The sequence below is a fragment of the Mustela erminea genome, chromosome 11, assembly GCF_009829155.1.
Source record: "Mustela erminea isolate mMusErm1 chromosome 11, mMusErm1.Pri, whole genome shotgun sequence".
NCBI classification, from domain to species: domain Eukaryota; kingdom Metazoa; phylum Chordata; class Mammalia; order Carnivora; family Mustelidae; genus Mustela; species Mustela erminea.
Genome location: NC_045624.1, coordinates 71101708 through 71119042, shown reverse-complemented (window position 1 = coordinate 71119042; position 17335 = coordinate 71101708). Strand labels below are relative to the sequence as shown.

The window sequence follows — 17335 nt, the reverse complement described above, 5'->3', positions numbered from 1 at the left end:
GTGGCAGTTGGAGCACTAGCTGGGCCAGGGGTCCTGTGGCCTAGAAGAGGGGCTCCCAGTCAAGTCTATCTGCTGAGACTCCTAGTGGTCTAGGCTGTGTGTTGAGTCTCAGGGAGGCCTACGCCTGAACCTCCAAAGCCAATGACATGTCAGAGTCCTAAACCCTTAGCCCAAGGCTTCCAGAAGACCTGGTGTCCTTCTCTTGAGCAGGAGGAAGATACTTCAGAAACCCCATTAGGGACCCTGAACAATTATTTCAAATAAGTAAGACTTGGTTCTGACAAAGCAGGCATTGGTTTTTCTGGGGGATGATAACGCACCCCCACCCCCCATGGTATAAGGAGATGCCTCCCCCAGGCTGCCAGCCAATGAACCTGGGAAGCCTGATTCAGGCTGCCGGGTGAGAGAAGTCAGACAACGGGGTAGCCGGACAGCAAGGAGAGGCTTGGGGACAGATGCTTGTCCTGAATGGAGACTGCTTCTGAGAACAGGCTGACTGATGTATTAACCCGCCCGTTAAACTGTCCATCAGGGCATGCCTACTGTGTGCAGGGCAGAGAAGAAACACAAAGAAGAAGAAAGCTAAGCTTCCTGTCCTCGCATGCTCACAGTCCCGTGGAGGAGACATGGATGCAAAGGAAGGGACAGAGCAGAGAAGCTATGTCAGGGAGTTGGAGAACGGAGAGGCATCCTGAGCCGATTCTGGAGAGGACAGGCTGGGGTGGGAAGCGTTGGGAGGGAGCACATTCCAGGGAGAGGGAACAGCCCGAGGACAGGGCACGGTTTGGGAGCCATGGGACACCCGCACAACAAAGTGATGGCATTGGGTTCTCACAGGGAGGGTATGTCTGGAGTGAGAGATGGACATCATGAAGCCCCTGCTGAGAATGAAAAAGGGAAAGGCTGGCAAGCATATCTGCCTGGGCTCTCCTCTCCTGCACCTGCTGGCAGTGTCACAGGTCCCACTCACGCTCTGTCCCATCCACAGTCTCTCTCCCTAGTTTGTTCTGCGTAGATGATTTGAGTTAATTAACATTTTCCCAAGGTTACCTGTCAGGAGGGTATAACCAAAGACTTGACTGATCTGATTAAAAAAAAAAAGCTTCATCTTCCTCTCCTATTGGACTCAGAATCAACATTAACCCGGCACTTACCAAACGCAGAAGTGTTTACAGCCTCACATGTACTAACTTACCGACTCCTCACTGTGATCCTGGGAGGGTCGTGCTCTTGTCATCCTCGCCTGACAGGTAAGTAAGCAGAGACGCAGGTGCTCTGCCCTGGAGCTGCACAGGACAAGGGTCTGAGTGCCCAAGGAGTCCCACAGTAACCATACCCACCAGGACACAAAACAAGATGCACAGTATTCTCTTTGAAACCAGGCTGTCTTTACAGCGCTTGCTGGCTCTCTATATCACACACACACACACACACACACACACACACACACACACACACACGGTGAGTAGAATTTTCTCAGGCATCCCCGCAGGCACAGATTGTCTCTGTGTGCAGTTGAACCCTTTCCCTGCTTCCAGGTTGAGTCTCTCTCTCTCTCTCTGATTTTGTTTCAGTCTGAGATCTCTCACTGGCACCTGGGCACTGGGGAGCCCAGCCTGGATGGTTGTGGTTCATGCTCTTTCTGAGGTCCCAGGAAGGGAGCAGGGGATTGGGTTACGGACTTCATTGAGTTGCCTTCTTGAGTTCTTTCCTCGCACCCATTGCCCTCACCTCCCAACTTGCCCCTCCGCTCCTGGCCCCATCACATTCTCTGCCTAGCAGCCCTGTTTGCACCCATGGCACATGGCTCTATTATGCTCTAGCGCAGTCTGCACAGGACTTAATGGCTTTGCTGCTTGGAGAAGCCCACTTACTGACTTAGGAAAAGCCAAGCACAAGAACTGATCAAATCTTCACACAGCCCTGAGGTGGGCAATACCATCCTCACTCGACAGACAGTGACCAGAGCTGCGTGAGGATGTCCAGCCACCAGTCCTTGAAGGAGACCCAAACCACTGTACACCACTATCTCCAGCTAGGAGAGGATTTTTAAGGCTGAAAAACTGCTGTTGTTTCCTTTTTTCCCACTAGATATTTTCTTTTCTTACTTTTTTTTTTTAAGATTTTGTTTATTTATTTGACAGAGAGAGAGAGATCACAAGTAGACAGACAGGCAGAGAGAGAGGGAGAAGCAGGCTCCCCTCTGAGCAGAGAGCCCAATGCAGGGCTTGATCCCAGGACCCTGAGATCAATACCCAAACTGAAGGCAGAGACTTAACCCACTGAGCCACTCAGGTGCCCCTCCCATTAGATATTTTCTCTTTCTTTTTCTTTTTTTTTTTAATAAAAGGAGCAGATGATGTAGTGAAAAAAATTCAAACAATACAAAATGAAAAGTGAAAGTCTCCCTCACCAATTCTGTAACCATCAATTGACAACAGTTTTCTAATGGACTAAAACAAGTATTCATCACACACATACAGCTTTTAAATTTACATAAAGTGATCATATTTTATACATTGTTCTATAAATTGCTTTCTTTCCTTTATGCTTTCATATCAGCCCACAGAAGAACCTCAGTTAGTTTCCTGTGTCACCCAGGATGAAATCCAAAGTCTTTAGTTTGGCCAACATAATTTTTTTTTAAAGATTTTATTTATTTGACAGACATCACAAGTAGGCAGAGAGGCGCGCAGAGAGAGAGGAAGAGAAGCAGGCCTCCCACTGAGCAGAGAGCCTGATGCGGGGCTCGATCCCAGGAACCTGGGATTGTGACCCGAGCCAAAAGCAGAGGCTTCAACCCACTGAGCCACTTAGGCGCCCCATGGCCAACATAATTTTGATGCAAAAATTTGACAAAGATATTATAAGAAAGGAAAATTATAAGTCCATCTTACTCATGAACATAGATGCAAAAAATCTTAAAATTATTAGTAAACCAAACCCAGCAATATGTGAAAAGGATAGCATATCACAACCAAGTTGGGTTCATTCCAGGAGTTGTAATGTTAATTTAACATTCAGAAATATATCCCTGTAATCAACACATTAACAGATAAGGAAGAAAAAGTATTATGATAATCTCACAGAGAAAGCCATTTGATAAATTGTACACATTTGTTATACAAATAGAAGTAGAAGGGAACTTTCTTAACCAAAGGGACTCTACAAAATCTATGATGGCAGAAGTCAGTGTAGCTGTTATCTCTGGGTAAGGGGCAAGTGGGGGGTTTTGTGGTGGTAACATTCTATTTCTTGATTTGGTGGTTAGAGTTACTTTGTGATACAAGAGGTTAAAAAATGGAGTTCTTCCTGATGATCTCAGAAGGGTGGAGGGCATGACTGGAAGCTATGGAACTGACAAAAACAGGAGATGGAGATGGAGATGTAGGCTGCGAAAGAATGGAGGAAACAGGGTTTGGGTGTTCATGTGGATGTTGACCCAACCCAGGATGGTGTCCTATGATGGAGAGGAAGCTGGTGAGCCAGGGGTCAAGGTTCTCTGTGAATGAGAGGGAGTAATATGTGGGTGAAGTACAAAGAGAAGTATGCACTAGGAGATGGAGACATGTATTAGGGTGCAAGAAATTTATGTAGAAGATGATTACAACCTCACACGTAGTAACTTATGGACTCCTCACCGCGACCCCTAGACACCCTTCACTGGGTGAATGGTTCTAAAACAAGGAGACAACAGTCTTTATCTATTTTCCTCAACCACTTTTACAGTTGGTCTTAATTCCTGCGAAGGTCCTGGAAAGTGGTTAGTATTTCGTTCTACTATTGGGGAAACCTAGATTCAGAGCAAGAATGCCTGAGCCACAGCCCAGGCCCCAGGGCTCTTTGAGGGCCTTGGGATGTGGTGTCAGAGCAGAGGTTGTGTCTGCCAAGGATAGGAATCATGGTCCCTCCATTGATCATCAGTTTAAATAAAATCGGGGTAGTAGCTTCTTTCAGGGTTGTCATAAGCACTAAATGAGGTTTTGTGACATCGTAGGCATTCAATACAAGTTTTCTTCTTTCTCTCCCTGGGCCATGCCACCAGCATATTCACTGGGATGTCTCCAAGTGTGTCAAGTCTAGAATACCCAGGATCCTGAAAACAGGTATGCAACCACTAAGCTACGAAGTGAGGCTGAAAAGCAGATACTCCTTTCCCTGGTGAGGCTTGTTCTGGAGCCACATTAAAAAGAGGGGAGCTGGCTTGTCATAATGCTCCAAACCCGTTGTCTTTCCACTCTGATGCCATCACGGGCATGCTGATCAGAGGCTACAGGATCTTTGATAACATCGTCACCCAATGGCTAAGGAACATGTGCTTGACATTGTCGGCTTTAAACCTGTTTCCACTTCTAATGCATAAATGTCCATGGATACAACTCATATAAACAAAAGTACTTGAGGGTCTAAATTATAATTTTTAGGAGTGTAAAGGCGTCCACGCAGGAATGTCAGATTTAGCAAATAAAAACCCAGCACACCCAGTTAAATCTGAGTTTCCGGTAAACAACGAATGCTGCGTGGGATACACGCATATCAAAATATTAATCGTTGCTTGTCTGAAATTCGAATTTAATTTGGCGTTCTGCATTTTACCTGCCAATCCCACGCCTAAAGCCAAAAACTGTGCAACATCTTTCCCCAGAAGTCTACCAGGTCCGAGCTACAGTCCACCTCAGACGTTCCGGACGGGGCACTTCCGGTCGGGGGGCTGCGGAGGCCGGCGCCGCTCAGGCCCCACCCATCGCCGGAAGCCTTCCAGGCCAGGCCCCGCCCCCGGGCCCGCCTCCCGGCGCTGGGGGCCGCCCGCGGCTGTTGCCGGTCGCAGAGCGGGTGGAACCGCCTTCCCGCCTCCAGGGGGCAGCGGCCGCCCTCGGGTCCCTGCGTGGACAGCTCGGCGGCCGCGCCGCTCTTCCTGTCGCTGGGAGTGGCGGGCCGACCAGCGGGCGGCCCGGGCCGGCGGTCGCCATTCCCGTGTCGCTGCGCCCGCGGGGGCCGCCCGAGCCCGCCACGATGCCCCTGGGCCTGAAGCCCACCTGCAGCGTCTGCAAGACCACGTCGTCCTCCATGTGGAAGAAGAGCCCGCAGGGGGATATCCTCTGCCACCACTGCACGGGCCGGGGCGGCGCTGGCGGCGGGGGCGCCGGCTCGGGGGCGACTGGTGGGACTGGGGGCAGCAGCGGCGGTGGCGGCTTCGGCGCGGCGACCTTCGCCAGCACCTCGGCCGCCCCTCCGCAGAGCAACGGGGGCGGGGGCGGCAAGCAGGTGAGCTCCTTCGACCCCTCTGGCGGGCGGAGGCCGACCGGGCGTGGGATGGGCGGAGATCAGCCGGGCGGGGACGGGGCGCGCGCGTGGGCTCTCCCGGATCACGGTGGCCCTGCTAGAGAGGTGCGCCTGCTCCCACCCACGATGAGATCTTCCCTGATTTGGCCCATTCTAGCACCTTTTGTTATAGTGGGAAATTGAAAATGTAAAGAAGCAAGACAATTTAATACCCTTCAGAAATCCCCGTCGTCGTAATCACATTTGCGGTAGTAACCAGACCTCTCAGTACACACACGTATACACACACGTACACCGGTCATGCTACTGGACCCACTTTCCCTGTTAAAGTTTATTTAATTAGTTAATGTTATTAAGTGAGATTACCATGCCATTGTTTTAATTGGCAGCATAAGTATTCCATTGTAGAAAGGTCCATACCTAGCCCGCTGCCTGGGGTTGGGGAGCTGAGTTGTTAAGGGATGTTCTGCACTATAAACACAACAAACGAATAGTTCTTGCCTTGGCCTAGACTTCCTGGCCCACCTCTCCCGTGACCTATTGTAAGTACTTCACACCTTTTTGGAGGCTCTGGAGATGCTTGTCTGGGGCCCTCCCTGTTTTGATTAGCCCAGTTCTGGGATTAGAACAGGGTAAATAGAAAAGCCACATTCTTACTTAATTTTTAAATAGCATTAGGTGGATACTCTGAAGTCCTTGTAAGATGGTGGCTTCGGGACGGCAATCTTTCTACAATTTTATTTATCTTTTTTTGTTCTTTAATTGTTTATGTAACAGAGTAAGCAGGAAATTCACAGGAGGTCTGCTCGGCTCAGAAACACTAAATACAAATCTGCTCCAGCTGCTGAAAAGAAAGTTTCCACGAAAGGAAAAGGGAGAAGACATATTTTTAAATTAAAAAACGTAAGATGATTGTGGACAGAGTCTTACAGTAATGGCATTGTGTGTGTAGTGTGTCCTGTCAGCGCCTTCATCTCTCATCGGTTCTTCCGGCGTTTCTGCGGTATTCTGGGGAGTGGTCCCCACTTCCTAAAAGTGAGCTCCGTTGCAGGAAGCTTACTGTTTATAGTTAATAATATCCATTCTCTTTTTTTTAGCTTGTAATTTTTTCCACTGGAAAATATAAAATATGAGTCTAAAAGAAACATAAACCTTGAATGCATCTGATTGGGTCCTTTCCGCAAGAAGGAGATAGGATTATGTTTCTTGATATGGTCGGATATATTAGGGGAAAATTTTTTTTTTAATTCTTTAAAGATCAAAGTAAATAATACTGGAACTCATTCATTTCCATATTTGTTTGTTATTACAGCCCCAGAAAATGTATCTTACTGACTTATGATAATCAGTTGATGAATGTGAATCAAAAATATTGCCAAACCTTTCTTCTACTGTAAAAACTGGATGGTTGGAAAAACTTGTGCTGGGGGTAGTTGAAAACACCTGTTTTTGCAGTAAACTCTCAGTACTTTTGTATCACAAGGGGAAAATGGTCATACACAATGGATGGTGCTTTGTAGCCTACTTTTTTAAACCTCAGGGTGGTGGTCTTTCCTTTCAGAACAGGAATGCTTCCCTTACCAGTGAAGCATTTCTGAAGATGGGCATATTCATTTGTGAAACATAAGTAAATTCTTGTGCCGATTCTTAATCAGAATAGTTGCCCCTAACTGGTTTAAGACTTTTATAATTTGGTTTTCTTAGAATGAGGCACCTCTTGACAAAGCGTGTTAAGTAAATGCATGTGACTATAGGCGTATCGCTCACACACACAGTTTCCTCCTGTGTGTGGCGGAGTCTGCTCCGCAGTTATTTTAGTATCTGTTTTGCTAGCAACCCCTCTTCAAGGTTGTTCCCAAGACACGTTTGGGGAGGCCTGGTTTTTGTGTTGTGGCATGTAAACATGTACTACAGCTTAAGAAGGGATGGCAGTAATGGCTGGGTGGTGGCAAACGACTTAGTACTCTAAGGAAGTTTCATGTAAGCTGAGTTCAGCCTCACTGGAAAGTTACTTCTGATGACTAGCTGATCCCCAAGCTGGTTCCATTGTTAAGTTGAGACGGAAAACGTCTTCAAGGAGACACTTTTTCACCTTGTGTTCACCTATACATGTTTTACGCCTTCCACTCCTGTTACGGCCAGGCCTTCAGAGCCAGAATATTGTTTCCAATCCAGTGTTAGTATGTAATGAAGCTTCGAGAGCACTTGAGATAGATCTCAGCAGCAATGTTAGAAGCTTATGCTTTAGTTCTCAGAAACTTTTAAGCTGACAGTAGTAGAAATAGCCACAGAATTACTCAGACTGTGCTTTGCCACAACATTCAGAAAATCATTAGCTTTTTATTGCACTTCTTGTCAACGAGCAACAGATTTAGTATTTCTTAAGTCATAGAACTCTTGTATATGACTGGAAAAATGCCTGTATACGCTACACACACTAGGTGCTAATATTTTTACTTTTTTTTTTTTCCCCTAGCCCATCAAAGCTCCTGAGTCTGTTTCCACTATAATCACTGCAGAATCAATCTTCTACAAGGTAAGCATCTATAGAGTTACTGAGGGACAATTTGGGCTTGTTGTATGATATGCTGCCAAATATTGGATTTGTCCAAATGTCTCTGCTCCTCTGTATAATGTGTGACTATTCTTTGGTCTTTTCTTTTTTTAAAGGTTTTATTTATTTATTTATTTATTTATTTATTTATTTGACAGAGAGAGAGAGAGAGACAGTGAGACAGAACACAAGCAGGGGGAGTGGGAGAGGGAGAAGCAGGCTTCCCAATGAGCAGGGAGCCTGATGTGGGGCTCCATCCCAGGACTCTGGGATCGTGACCTGAGCTGAAGGCAGATGCTTAACGACTGAGCCACCCAAGCACCCTGTTTTTTGTTATTTTCTAAGCTAGTTTTCCCCATACGTGGAAGGTATAAAACATTTCATCCAGAGCTGAGATAGGAGGGGTAGTTGCTTATTGAAACATGGTATTTTTAAGTATTTTAAAATGCTGTTGTATAGTGTGGACTCATGAAAGCATAAGCCACCTACGTCACTGTGACAATCACTGTGGGAGAAGCACAAAACAGGGACTTGGACGAAAGAGGGAGTAGAGACTTGATATCTAGTGGGTTGGGGAGGCAGAGAGATTCTAAAATGCCTTTAAGCAGAAGTGAGAGGAATTAGGACAGTAGCAGGGATTAACATCTACTAGAAGCAGATGGTGAGAGAGAGTCCAAAATATTTTGATAAAAGAGTGAGGAAGTCAGGGCCAGAGCCCATAGACAACCTGCTCCTTTGGCGGGAGACATGACATATTATTTTTGAACCAGAAGGCTTAGGAAAGCAGTTGCAACACAGAAACAGCTTCCAAAGCCTGGCGGTCCTGACACAGGCAGCAGCCATTACATGCTGTTGATGTTTTGGGGTCTGAACTATTTTGTGGGGGGCAATGGCACGAATTAGTGCTTCATAGCTGACCCAAGTGGACCAAACACTGAGAAACTCAAGTGTGATACTGTGTGTGTACCTTTTATGTTGTCAGTAGCCCAGAATCTGTGTAGTCTAGAACAGCCTCTACACAGGCAAACATTCTAGCATTTCAGGCATTGCTCATAATAAAGTAGCTAAAGTTTAGTATGTGCTTGGTGTGTGTCAGGCCCTGAGGTGAGCGCTTCATAGGCTTTACTTTGTTCTTTGAAATAAACTCCACTCCATGAAGTGCTACTGTTATCTCTGTTTTATGGATGAAGAGTGAAGCACAGAGAATTTCAAGAACTTGTCAAAGATTCTCTCACCAACAAGTCGTGGAGCGAGGCAGTCTGCTGGCAGAGCTCAGCTCCTCACCCCACTGGCAAGTGGCTGTGTGACACTGCATTGAGACCAACCTCTCTGGTGTTTCTTCATCTATGAAAGAGGGGTTGTAAATAGCAGCCATTTCAGTGGGTCAAGCGAGGTCCTGTCTGTTAAGCACTTAGCAATGAATAGTAGAAATTAGCATCATCAGGTTTTCAAATTTGTGTATCACTCTCAATGCTGAACATAGTTTACAGATTAAGTCCAGAAGCAACTGATTGGGAGGCACATGGCTGGCTCGGTCAGTAGAGCATACAGCTCTTGACATTGGGGTTGTGGGTATAGAGATTACTTACATAAATAAATAAACTTAAAAAAAAAAAAAAAAGCAGCAACTGGTTTGGCTAAGGATTTAGTTAACTAATGATTTCCAGGCATGTCTCAACCAAAAGGCAAAAGGTGTGTGGAACCTGTTATTAAATGTATCATATTTCTTTTTTTTTTTTTTTTTAAAGATTTTATTTATTCATTTATTTGAGAGAGAGAGCGAGCGAGCGCATGTGCCTGCTGTAGGGCTCTATCCTAAGACTGGGAGATCACTACCTGAACCAAAGTCAGAAGCTTAAGTGCTTAACAGACTGAGCCACCCAGGCACCCCACAAATATTGTATTTCTTTTTGCTGTCTGCCACCCCACCCCTGTTCGTTAGACAATAAGGACAAAGTGTAACAAAATGTTGAGGTCTGCTGCCGATACACAGGATTGCAGAGGCTGCTGCTGCAGGTAGCACTGGGGCAGGAGGGCTTAAGAGGTCATTGCCATCTGCTGAACTCGAGCCCAGATCAGGCATGCCAGAGGGAGCTGAATGCAGCCGCTGGGTCTGACAGCCAGGAGTATGGGCACCCAAGACCCCAAAGGGTTGAATGGCCTCCCTGTGGCAGAAGAGCCTCATGAACAGCTCTGCTTCCTCCTAATCCAGTGTTCACAGTATTGCGTTGATCTTCTTTCTCTTCTGCCAGAAACCCTGAAACCTCCCTGCAAATGAAGGGACTCCCTAGATTAAGTGCCTTAGTCATGATTAGTGCTTTCTGTAAATCCATGCACAACACAACACAACACAGACTAATAAACAGTTAATCAGGTTCCAGGTACTGCTTGCCACTGGAATCTTTTTTTTTTTTTTTTGGTAAGATTTATTTATTTAGGCACATCTGGGTGGCTCAGTTGGTTCAGCATCTGCCTTTGATTCAGGTCATGGGATGAAGTCTCATATCTGGCTCCTTGCTCAGCAGGGAATCTACTTCTCCTTCCTCTGCCTCCCCTTGTACTCTCTCTCTCCCTCTGCCTCTCAAATAAATAATAAATACATAAATAAAATCTTATTAAAAAAAGATTTATTTATTTTTGAGAGCATGTGAGCAAGCAGGGAGTGGGGCAGAGGGAGAAAGAATCTCAAATGGACTCTGCACTGAGCACAACCCTGAGATCATGACCTGAGCTGAAAGTAAGAGTCCAACACTCAACTAACTGAGCCACCCAGGCACCCCTGGAATCTTTCAGTAAGACATTGTCTTTGCCTTGCAGTTCTGTTTCCACACTATTATGTATTTTGAGTTAATATTCATTCAGCATATATTTGAGTGTCTATGTTAAGCAAGACCCTCTTAATCATTTATAATTTGGGAATATTGATTCTACGTGTGGACAAAGCAAACTATAAATGCAAAGTATTTATGTGACAAATTACTAAAACGTTGAGTAGTGGCTCCAAGGACCAGCTGATGATGGACATGAACTACCAAGTAGCAGATTGTGACCCACATTGACTCTGCCTGTCTGTAGGCGATCCACATGCAACACAGTTGAAGGATCCACCAGGAAAAACTCCAGTCACCGCTCACTCACTGGAAATATTTCTTCAGAATTATTTTTATGGTTGAAGGGCACACTCCAGCAGCTTTCCCTCCTGCCAAGGCCCTATTTTGATGGAAGCCATGATAAATCACACTTGGTTCCTACAAGTCAAGGTTACTTTTGCCGACTGAGAACCACACCCACCTAAGGGAGTGCTGGGAATCATAAAGATTTGGATCAGCCGTTATGGATGTTCAAGGGAGAAATTATTTCCTTTTGAAGACCTAGGGAACTAGACTTGCAACAGATGACACAGTCAGAGTCATAAGGAGGGCTTGACACAGACACAACAGATGAGTTAGTTGGCTGCGAGGTGGAGCAGCGATAAGACCTGAAGCCGTGAGTGCTGGAAACGCAGGTAACTCTTTTGGGCAGATAGCTGAGTGAATGGCAAGGGACCTGTCCTGAAGACCGGTTATAATCAGAGGAGTTTCTCTCGTTTCTTTGGGTTTGAATGTGTGGTGTCCATTTTCTTTATGGGTGGCCGAGGAGGAAGGAGTGTAGAACGTATTCTCATCAGGTAAGCCTTGCTTTTCAGTATAGGACAGAGATGCACCCTGGAGCCAGTGAAGGAGCCCCAGCTGCATTCCTGCCTTAAGTAGCCTTCAGTAAGGTCACTTCCCCTTTCTACAGCTCAGTGGCTGTAGCCCAAAAAATAGGGAATATCATTGTTCTGATATAAAATCAAAGTGTCTTTATAAAAATATTTTCTCCAGATGCACGTTTTTGGGGTTGTGTATAATTTTTATTTAAGAGTGAACAACTTTAGAATTGGTATCCAGGGCCCCTGGGTGGCTCAGTCAGTTGAGCGTCCCAGTCTTGATCTCAGCTCAGGTCATGATCTCAGGGTCGTGAGTTTAAGCCCTATTCAATGTGGAGCAAACTTAATTCTCTCTCCCCCCCAAAAAATAAAACAAAAAGGGGTGCCTCGGTGGTACAATCAGTTAAGCATCCGACTTGATTTCACGTCAAGTCCTGTTCTCAGGGTTATGAGAGTGAGCCCTACATTGGCTCTGTGCTCAGCATGGAGTCTGCTTAAGACTCTGTCTCCCTCTCATTCGGCCCCTCCAGCTCCACCTGAGTACACATACACTGTCTTTTTCTCTCTAAAATAAATAAATCATAAAAAAAAAAACCTCTCTCCCTCTCTCTTTGGGGGTCCCTCCACCCCCACTCAAGCTTGCTCTCTCTCTTAAAAAAAAAAAAAGAAAGAAAGAAAGAATTGGCATCAACCATATAAGCATTGATGCATTGGACCATCTCAAAGGTGTTTTACTGACCACTGTGCAAACTGTTCATTTCGTGTTGGGGAGGTTTTTTTTTTTTTTTTTTTTTTTTAAGATTTTATTTATTTGTCAGAGAGAGTGAGCGAGAGCAAGCACAGGCAGACAGAGTGGAAGGCAGAGTCAGAGGGAGAAGCAGTCTCCCCGCGGAGCAAGGAGCCCGATGTGGGACTCGATCCCAGGAAGCCGGGATCATGACCTGAGCCGAAGGCAGCTGCCCAACCAACTGAGCCACCCAGACTTAATTCATAGCTCTGGTACTTTTCTCTATTTATATTTCAAATATGGGATTGTCTTCTGTTTCCCCCAGGGAGTATATTACCAAATTGGAGATGTTGTTTCTGTGATTGATGAACAAGATGGAAAGCCCTACTATGCTCAGATCAGGGGCTTCATCCAGGACCAGTACTGTGAGAAAAGTGCTGCCCTGACGTGGCTCATTCCTACCCTCTCAAGCCCTAGGGACCAGTTTGATCCTGCGTCCTACATCATTGGTGAGTTTGACAAGTGGTACAGGTTCCTGAACGCAGGGAACTCTCCTTTATTATGTAACAGAAGCTATTAGTCTGCTTGGGCTGCTGTAACAAAGTACCATGGGCCAAGTGGGATAAACACAAAACCTATTTTCTCACACTTCTGGAGGCTGGAAGTGAAAGATCAAGGTGCTGTCAGGGTCACTTTCTGGTGAGAGCACTCTTCCTGGCTTGGAGGCGGTCACCTTTTCGCTGAGTCTTCACGTGGCCTTTCCTCCGTGTGTGCACACTCCTAGCGTCTCCTCACCATAGAAGAACATCAGGCCTATCGGGTTAGGGCTCCAGCCTATCACCTCATGTAACTTTAATTATCTCATCAAAGGCCCATCTCTAAATACCATCCCACTGGGGCTTAGGGCCTCAACAAACGGAGTGGGGAGAATATAATGCAATCCATAACAAACGTAAGCCTCATTTACTGTTAAAAAGTAAAGAGCTTTGTAAAACATATGAAAGACATTTTATATAGTTGGGGTTTGAGTGCTATGGGTTATTTTGAGTTAGAGCAGTATATACCTATTAAAAAGTGATGTAGATAAGATTTTTCTGAGTGACCCAGTGTTAAACTCTATTAATAATAAAGAATTTATTGCTCATGAATGAGGCTTATTTAGGCGTATTTTTTTTTTTAAGATTTTATTTGTTTATTTGACAGACAGAGATCACAAGTAGGCAGAGAGGCAGGCAGAGAAAGAGGAAGAAGCTGAGCAGAGAGCCTGATGTAGGACTCAATCCCAGGACCCGGGGATCATGACCTGAGCCGAAGGCAGAGGCTTTAATCCACTGAGCCACCCAGGTGCCCCTAGGCATATTTACTTATAAAAATCTAAGTAAAATAATTTCAGAAGGAACCGTTCCCATTATTTCTAGAATCTTAACAGATTTTCGTTATGTGTCCCTCTACATGTCACATACCTTATCCTAGACCTTTTATAACATATCATCGTGTGTAGTTGAAATGGCAGTGTCAGTGCTCTTACTTATTTCAAGGCTGACAGAAGTGGTATAAATGTTTCTTGACAGACTCACAGGAATAAATTGCTGATTAATACAGGGGTTTTGTTTTTGTTTTGTTTTTTAATTTTATTTATTTATTTGACAGATAGAGATCACAAGTAGGCAGAGAGGCAGGCAGAGAAAGAGGAGGGGAAGCAGGCTCCCTGCTGAGCAGAGAGCCTGATGTAGGGCTCGATCCTAGGACCCTGGGATCATGACCTGAGCCAAAGGCAGAGGCTTTAATCCACTGAGCTACCCAGGTGCCCCTTAATACAGGTTTTAAGAATATTCAGAGTTTGTAAGTTACCTCATATTTTCAGCCTTTCTGCAATGAGTATGTATTACATTCGCATACAGAGTTTTGTTTTGTTTTCCAGAGGGAACTCAGGGGACAGATAATGTGCTGCTGTTACTCTCACCCGTGTGTGAAGTTTGATACGTGATCAGTTTTAGCCTTTGCTTGTAGGTACATAGAAGACTGGACTTTAATCTGAATGATCTGTAGGACAGGATTCTTGGTAGAGGCAGAGATGTGGAGAATCACTTCTGGGGCTCCTCTCCCACCTCCCATTCCTCCCAATCCTCAGACACAGGAGTGGGGAGCACGGCATAGGGGTTCAGAGCACACAGAGCTGGACGATCTGGTTCCTCACCCAGCACTTATAGCCGTGTGGCTATGGACAAGTTCCTCAATCTCTCATGTCTCGTTTTCTCACACATAAAACAGGAATAATAATGGTGTTTTCCAGGCACCTGGGTGGCTCAGTGGGTTAAGCCTCTGCCTTTGGCTCAGGTCATGATCTCAGGGTCCGGGGATGAGCCCCGTTTCAGGCTCTCTGCTCAGCGGGGAGCCTGCTTCCCTCTCTCTCTCTGCCTGCCTCTCTGCCTGCTTGTGATCTCTCTCTGTCAAATAAATAAATAAAATCTTTAAAAATAAATAAATAGGAGCGCCTGGGTGGCTCAGTGGGTTAAGCCACTGCCTTCAGCTCAGGTCATGATCTCAGGGTCCTGGGATCGAGTCCCGCATCGGGCTCTCTGCTCAGCGGGGAGCCTGCTTCCCTCTCTCTCTCTGCCTGCCTCTCTGCCTGCTTGTGATCTCTCTCTGTCAAATAAATACATAAAATCTTTAAAATAAATAAATAAATAAATAAATAAAATTCTAAAAATAACACTGCCTTCCTCAGAGCACAGTTGTGAGGACTCAAAGTATCGTTTTATGTACTCAGCACTTAGAACGGTGTGGGCATATAATGAACACTGTACACTGTATAGTACTAATACAATTTTTAGATTCCTTTCTGTATTGAGTCACTGTTTGAGGGAGTTGAACAACTAAACTAGAGAATACAGAGATGAACTTAAGAATACTACATGTATCAAGGACTATGGTCAGGTCACCACCACCAGAGTGGTTTCTCCTAGAGTCTAGGAATGTTTATCTTTTATGAAAATGATATATATGTTCAAAAATGTGTTTAATCTTCCCATCGACTGCCTTTAGGACCAGAGGAGGATCTTCCAAGGAAAATGGAATACTTGGAATTTGTGTGTCATGCACCTTCTGAATATTTCAAGTCCCGTTCATCGCCGTTTCCCACAGTTCCGACCAGACCAGAGAAGGGCTACATATGGACTCATGTTGGACCCACTCCTGCAATCACTATTAAGGAAACAGTTGCCAACCATTTATAGTTTAGAAAGTGAAACTTCTTCCAGTCATTTCGTATTCATACTCTTGTAACATATGCCACGTGTTTCTTTCATGAAATTCTTAGATGGAAGGATGACTAAAAATTTTTCCCTAACTACCCAGTAATCATTAGCTTGTTTATTACTTGGAAATTTAAAAGGGATAACAAGGAATTAAATATATTTTGAAGTTAAATATATTCTATATGTGTATCTTCCCAGGCAAAGAGTGCAATTTCCAAGGGGACCATTAGGAACAGGTAGTATGTATTTTTCTCCATGATTTATTTCTAGAAACTCATTACAATCAATGGATTGTATTTTTCTACTAGAACAAAATATTAATTAAGGTTGGATTTCTGACCAAGGACTTAATCAAATAAAGTGTAGCTATGACCAACTGTGTTTATCACAAAGTGACATAAGCTTTATTTTTTCATCTAGAAAATGCTAGATAGACTTTAACCTTAGAGATAGTGATTGGTAGATGATTTTAGTAGCCTCAGCTTTAAAATACTGTGTTCTGTAGCAAACAGATTCAGAGTTATTTTGTCGATCTGCATTGTTTCCATCTCCCTTCTCAAAGTGAGGCTCCCAATCAAACCATAAAATTTTACAACGCAGGCAATCAGCTTTGTGAAGAGCACATGGGAATCATGTAGTGTTCAGGCATCCCCCTTGGTAGTTTCTTGACTATCATTAAAACAACCATTGGGCAGTCAGAAAAATGACTAATAGGTTGTAAGCATTAATATCTTTAAAAAAGTCTACTTAAACTATCTGCTGTAGACTCATAGTAACAGGCCTAAAATAAAGTCTTAGACACCCTGTTTTTTATGAAATTGTCAGAATTCAGGTATAGGTTTTACTTAGTGCAGGTCAGCTAACAAAGGGAATAACAATGTGGAAATTAGAAGAAATGGAGGTTGCACACACCCACCTCTTCTATCCTGACTTAACCAGCATTTTTCAACCCCAGTAAAGTTTGCTGGAATCTAATTTAATCATAATGATTTTGAGTTGTAGCAGTTTTAGCTGTTAACATTTTTCTGCATAGTTATGGTTTGTATGTTAGAAGGAAGCAGCTGTAGGAAGCTGTGTTCATAGTTCTCTCCACAAATGTTACTGTAAATTGATTGTAAATACCACTGTAAATAGCTGAGTGCCAGTATTCAAACTTTTGGATTAAAATGTATTTTTTACCGTGTATTTACTTTGGATTTATTTACATTTATGTAAAAATGGTATGAACAGAAAATATTAGTGTTCTGCTCATAATTTGGAACAATAGATTGATCAATACAGAATTGATTTTAGGAAAATTTCAAAGAGTGGCCAATTGATAAAAGAAATAATATATGAAATTTATTAAAATGATATATTGAAAAATCAGTATATACACATACCATTTGGTTTATAAATTGGTAAATACTTACGTAATAGTTTTTTTTTTTTTAAAGATTTTATTTATTTATTTGACAGAGAGAGATCACAAGTAGGCAGAGAGGCAGGCAGAGAGAGAGAGGAGGAAGCAGGCTCCCTGCTGAGCAGAGAGCCCCATGCAGGACTCGATCCCAGGACCCTGAGATCATGACCTGAGCTGAAGGCAGCGGCTTAACCCACTGAGCCACCCAGGCGCCCCTTACGTAATAGTTTTTAAAATAAAGATTAAATTTTCACTTTCTTCCTCAACAAATACCAATGGCATCCACTGCATACCAGGTAAATTCATTCCTTTTCTCTTGTTATTGAAGACATACCCCAATATGGCCCCAGTCTACATTCCCAGCCTTGTCTCCTTTCTCCCTACCACTGAAATGTTTCCCCCAATACCCTCCTCACTTTGCTGG

At 44.3% G+C, this 17335-nt stretch overlaps 1 protein-coding gene and 1 long non-coding RNA gene across 2 annotated transcripts; both read left to right on the top strand.

Annotated features, from left to right (window-relative positions):
- The first annotated feature begins 24 nt into the window (after nucleotides 1–24).
- Nucleotides 25–4134, top strand: LOC116569058. Its single transcript, XR_004276834.1, has 3 exons — nucleotides 25–264; nucleotides 1131–1250; nucleotides 4046–4134. It is a non-coding gene; the product is annotated as an uncharacterized LOC116569058 (long non-coding RNA).
- A 667-nt stretch (nucleotides 4135–4801) lies between these two features.
- Nucleotides 4802–16694, top strand: GATAD1 (GATA zinc finger domain containing 1). Its single transcript, XM_032305018.1, has 5 exons — nucleotides 4802–5265; nucleotides 6061–6186; nucleotides 7760–7819; nucleotides 12578–12761; nucleotides 15298–16694. The coding sequence occupies exons 1-5, from the start codon at nucleotides 5014–5016 to the stop codon at nucleotides 15486–15488; spliced, it is 813 nt and encodes a 270-aa protein (XP_032160909.1). The 5' UTR covers nucleotides 4802–5013; the 3' UTR covers nucleotides 15489–16694.
- The last annotated feature ends 641 nt before the right edge of the window (nucleotides 16695–17335 follow it).

Excerpts from the sequence above, each read along its gene's own strand:
- GATAD1 (XM_032305018.1), top strand. The coding sequence starts at position 5,014 with ATGCCCCTGGGCCTGAAGCCCACCTGCAGCGTCTGCAAGACCACGTCG. Across the intron at positions 6,187-7,759 it reads ATATTTTTAAATTAAAAAAC|CCCATCAAAGCTCCTGAGTC; the intron begins GTAAGATGATTG and ends TTTTTCCCCTAG. Across the intron at positions 12,762-15,297 it reads TCCTGCGTCCTACATCATTG|GACCAGAGGAGGATCTTCCA; the intron begins GTGAGTTTGACA and ends GACTGCCTTTAG.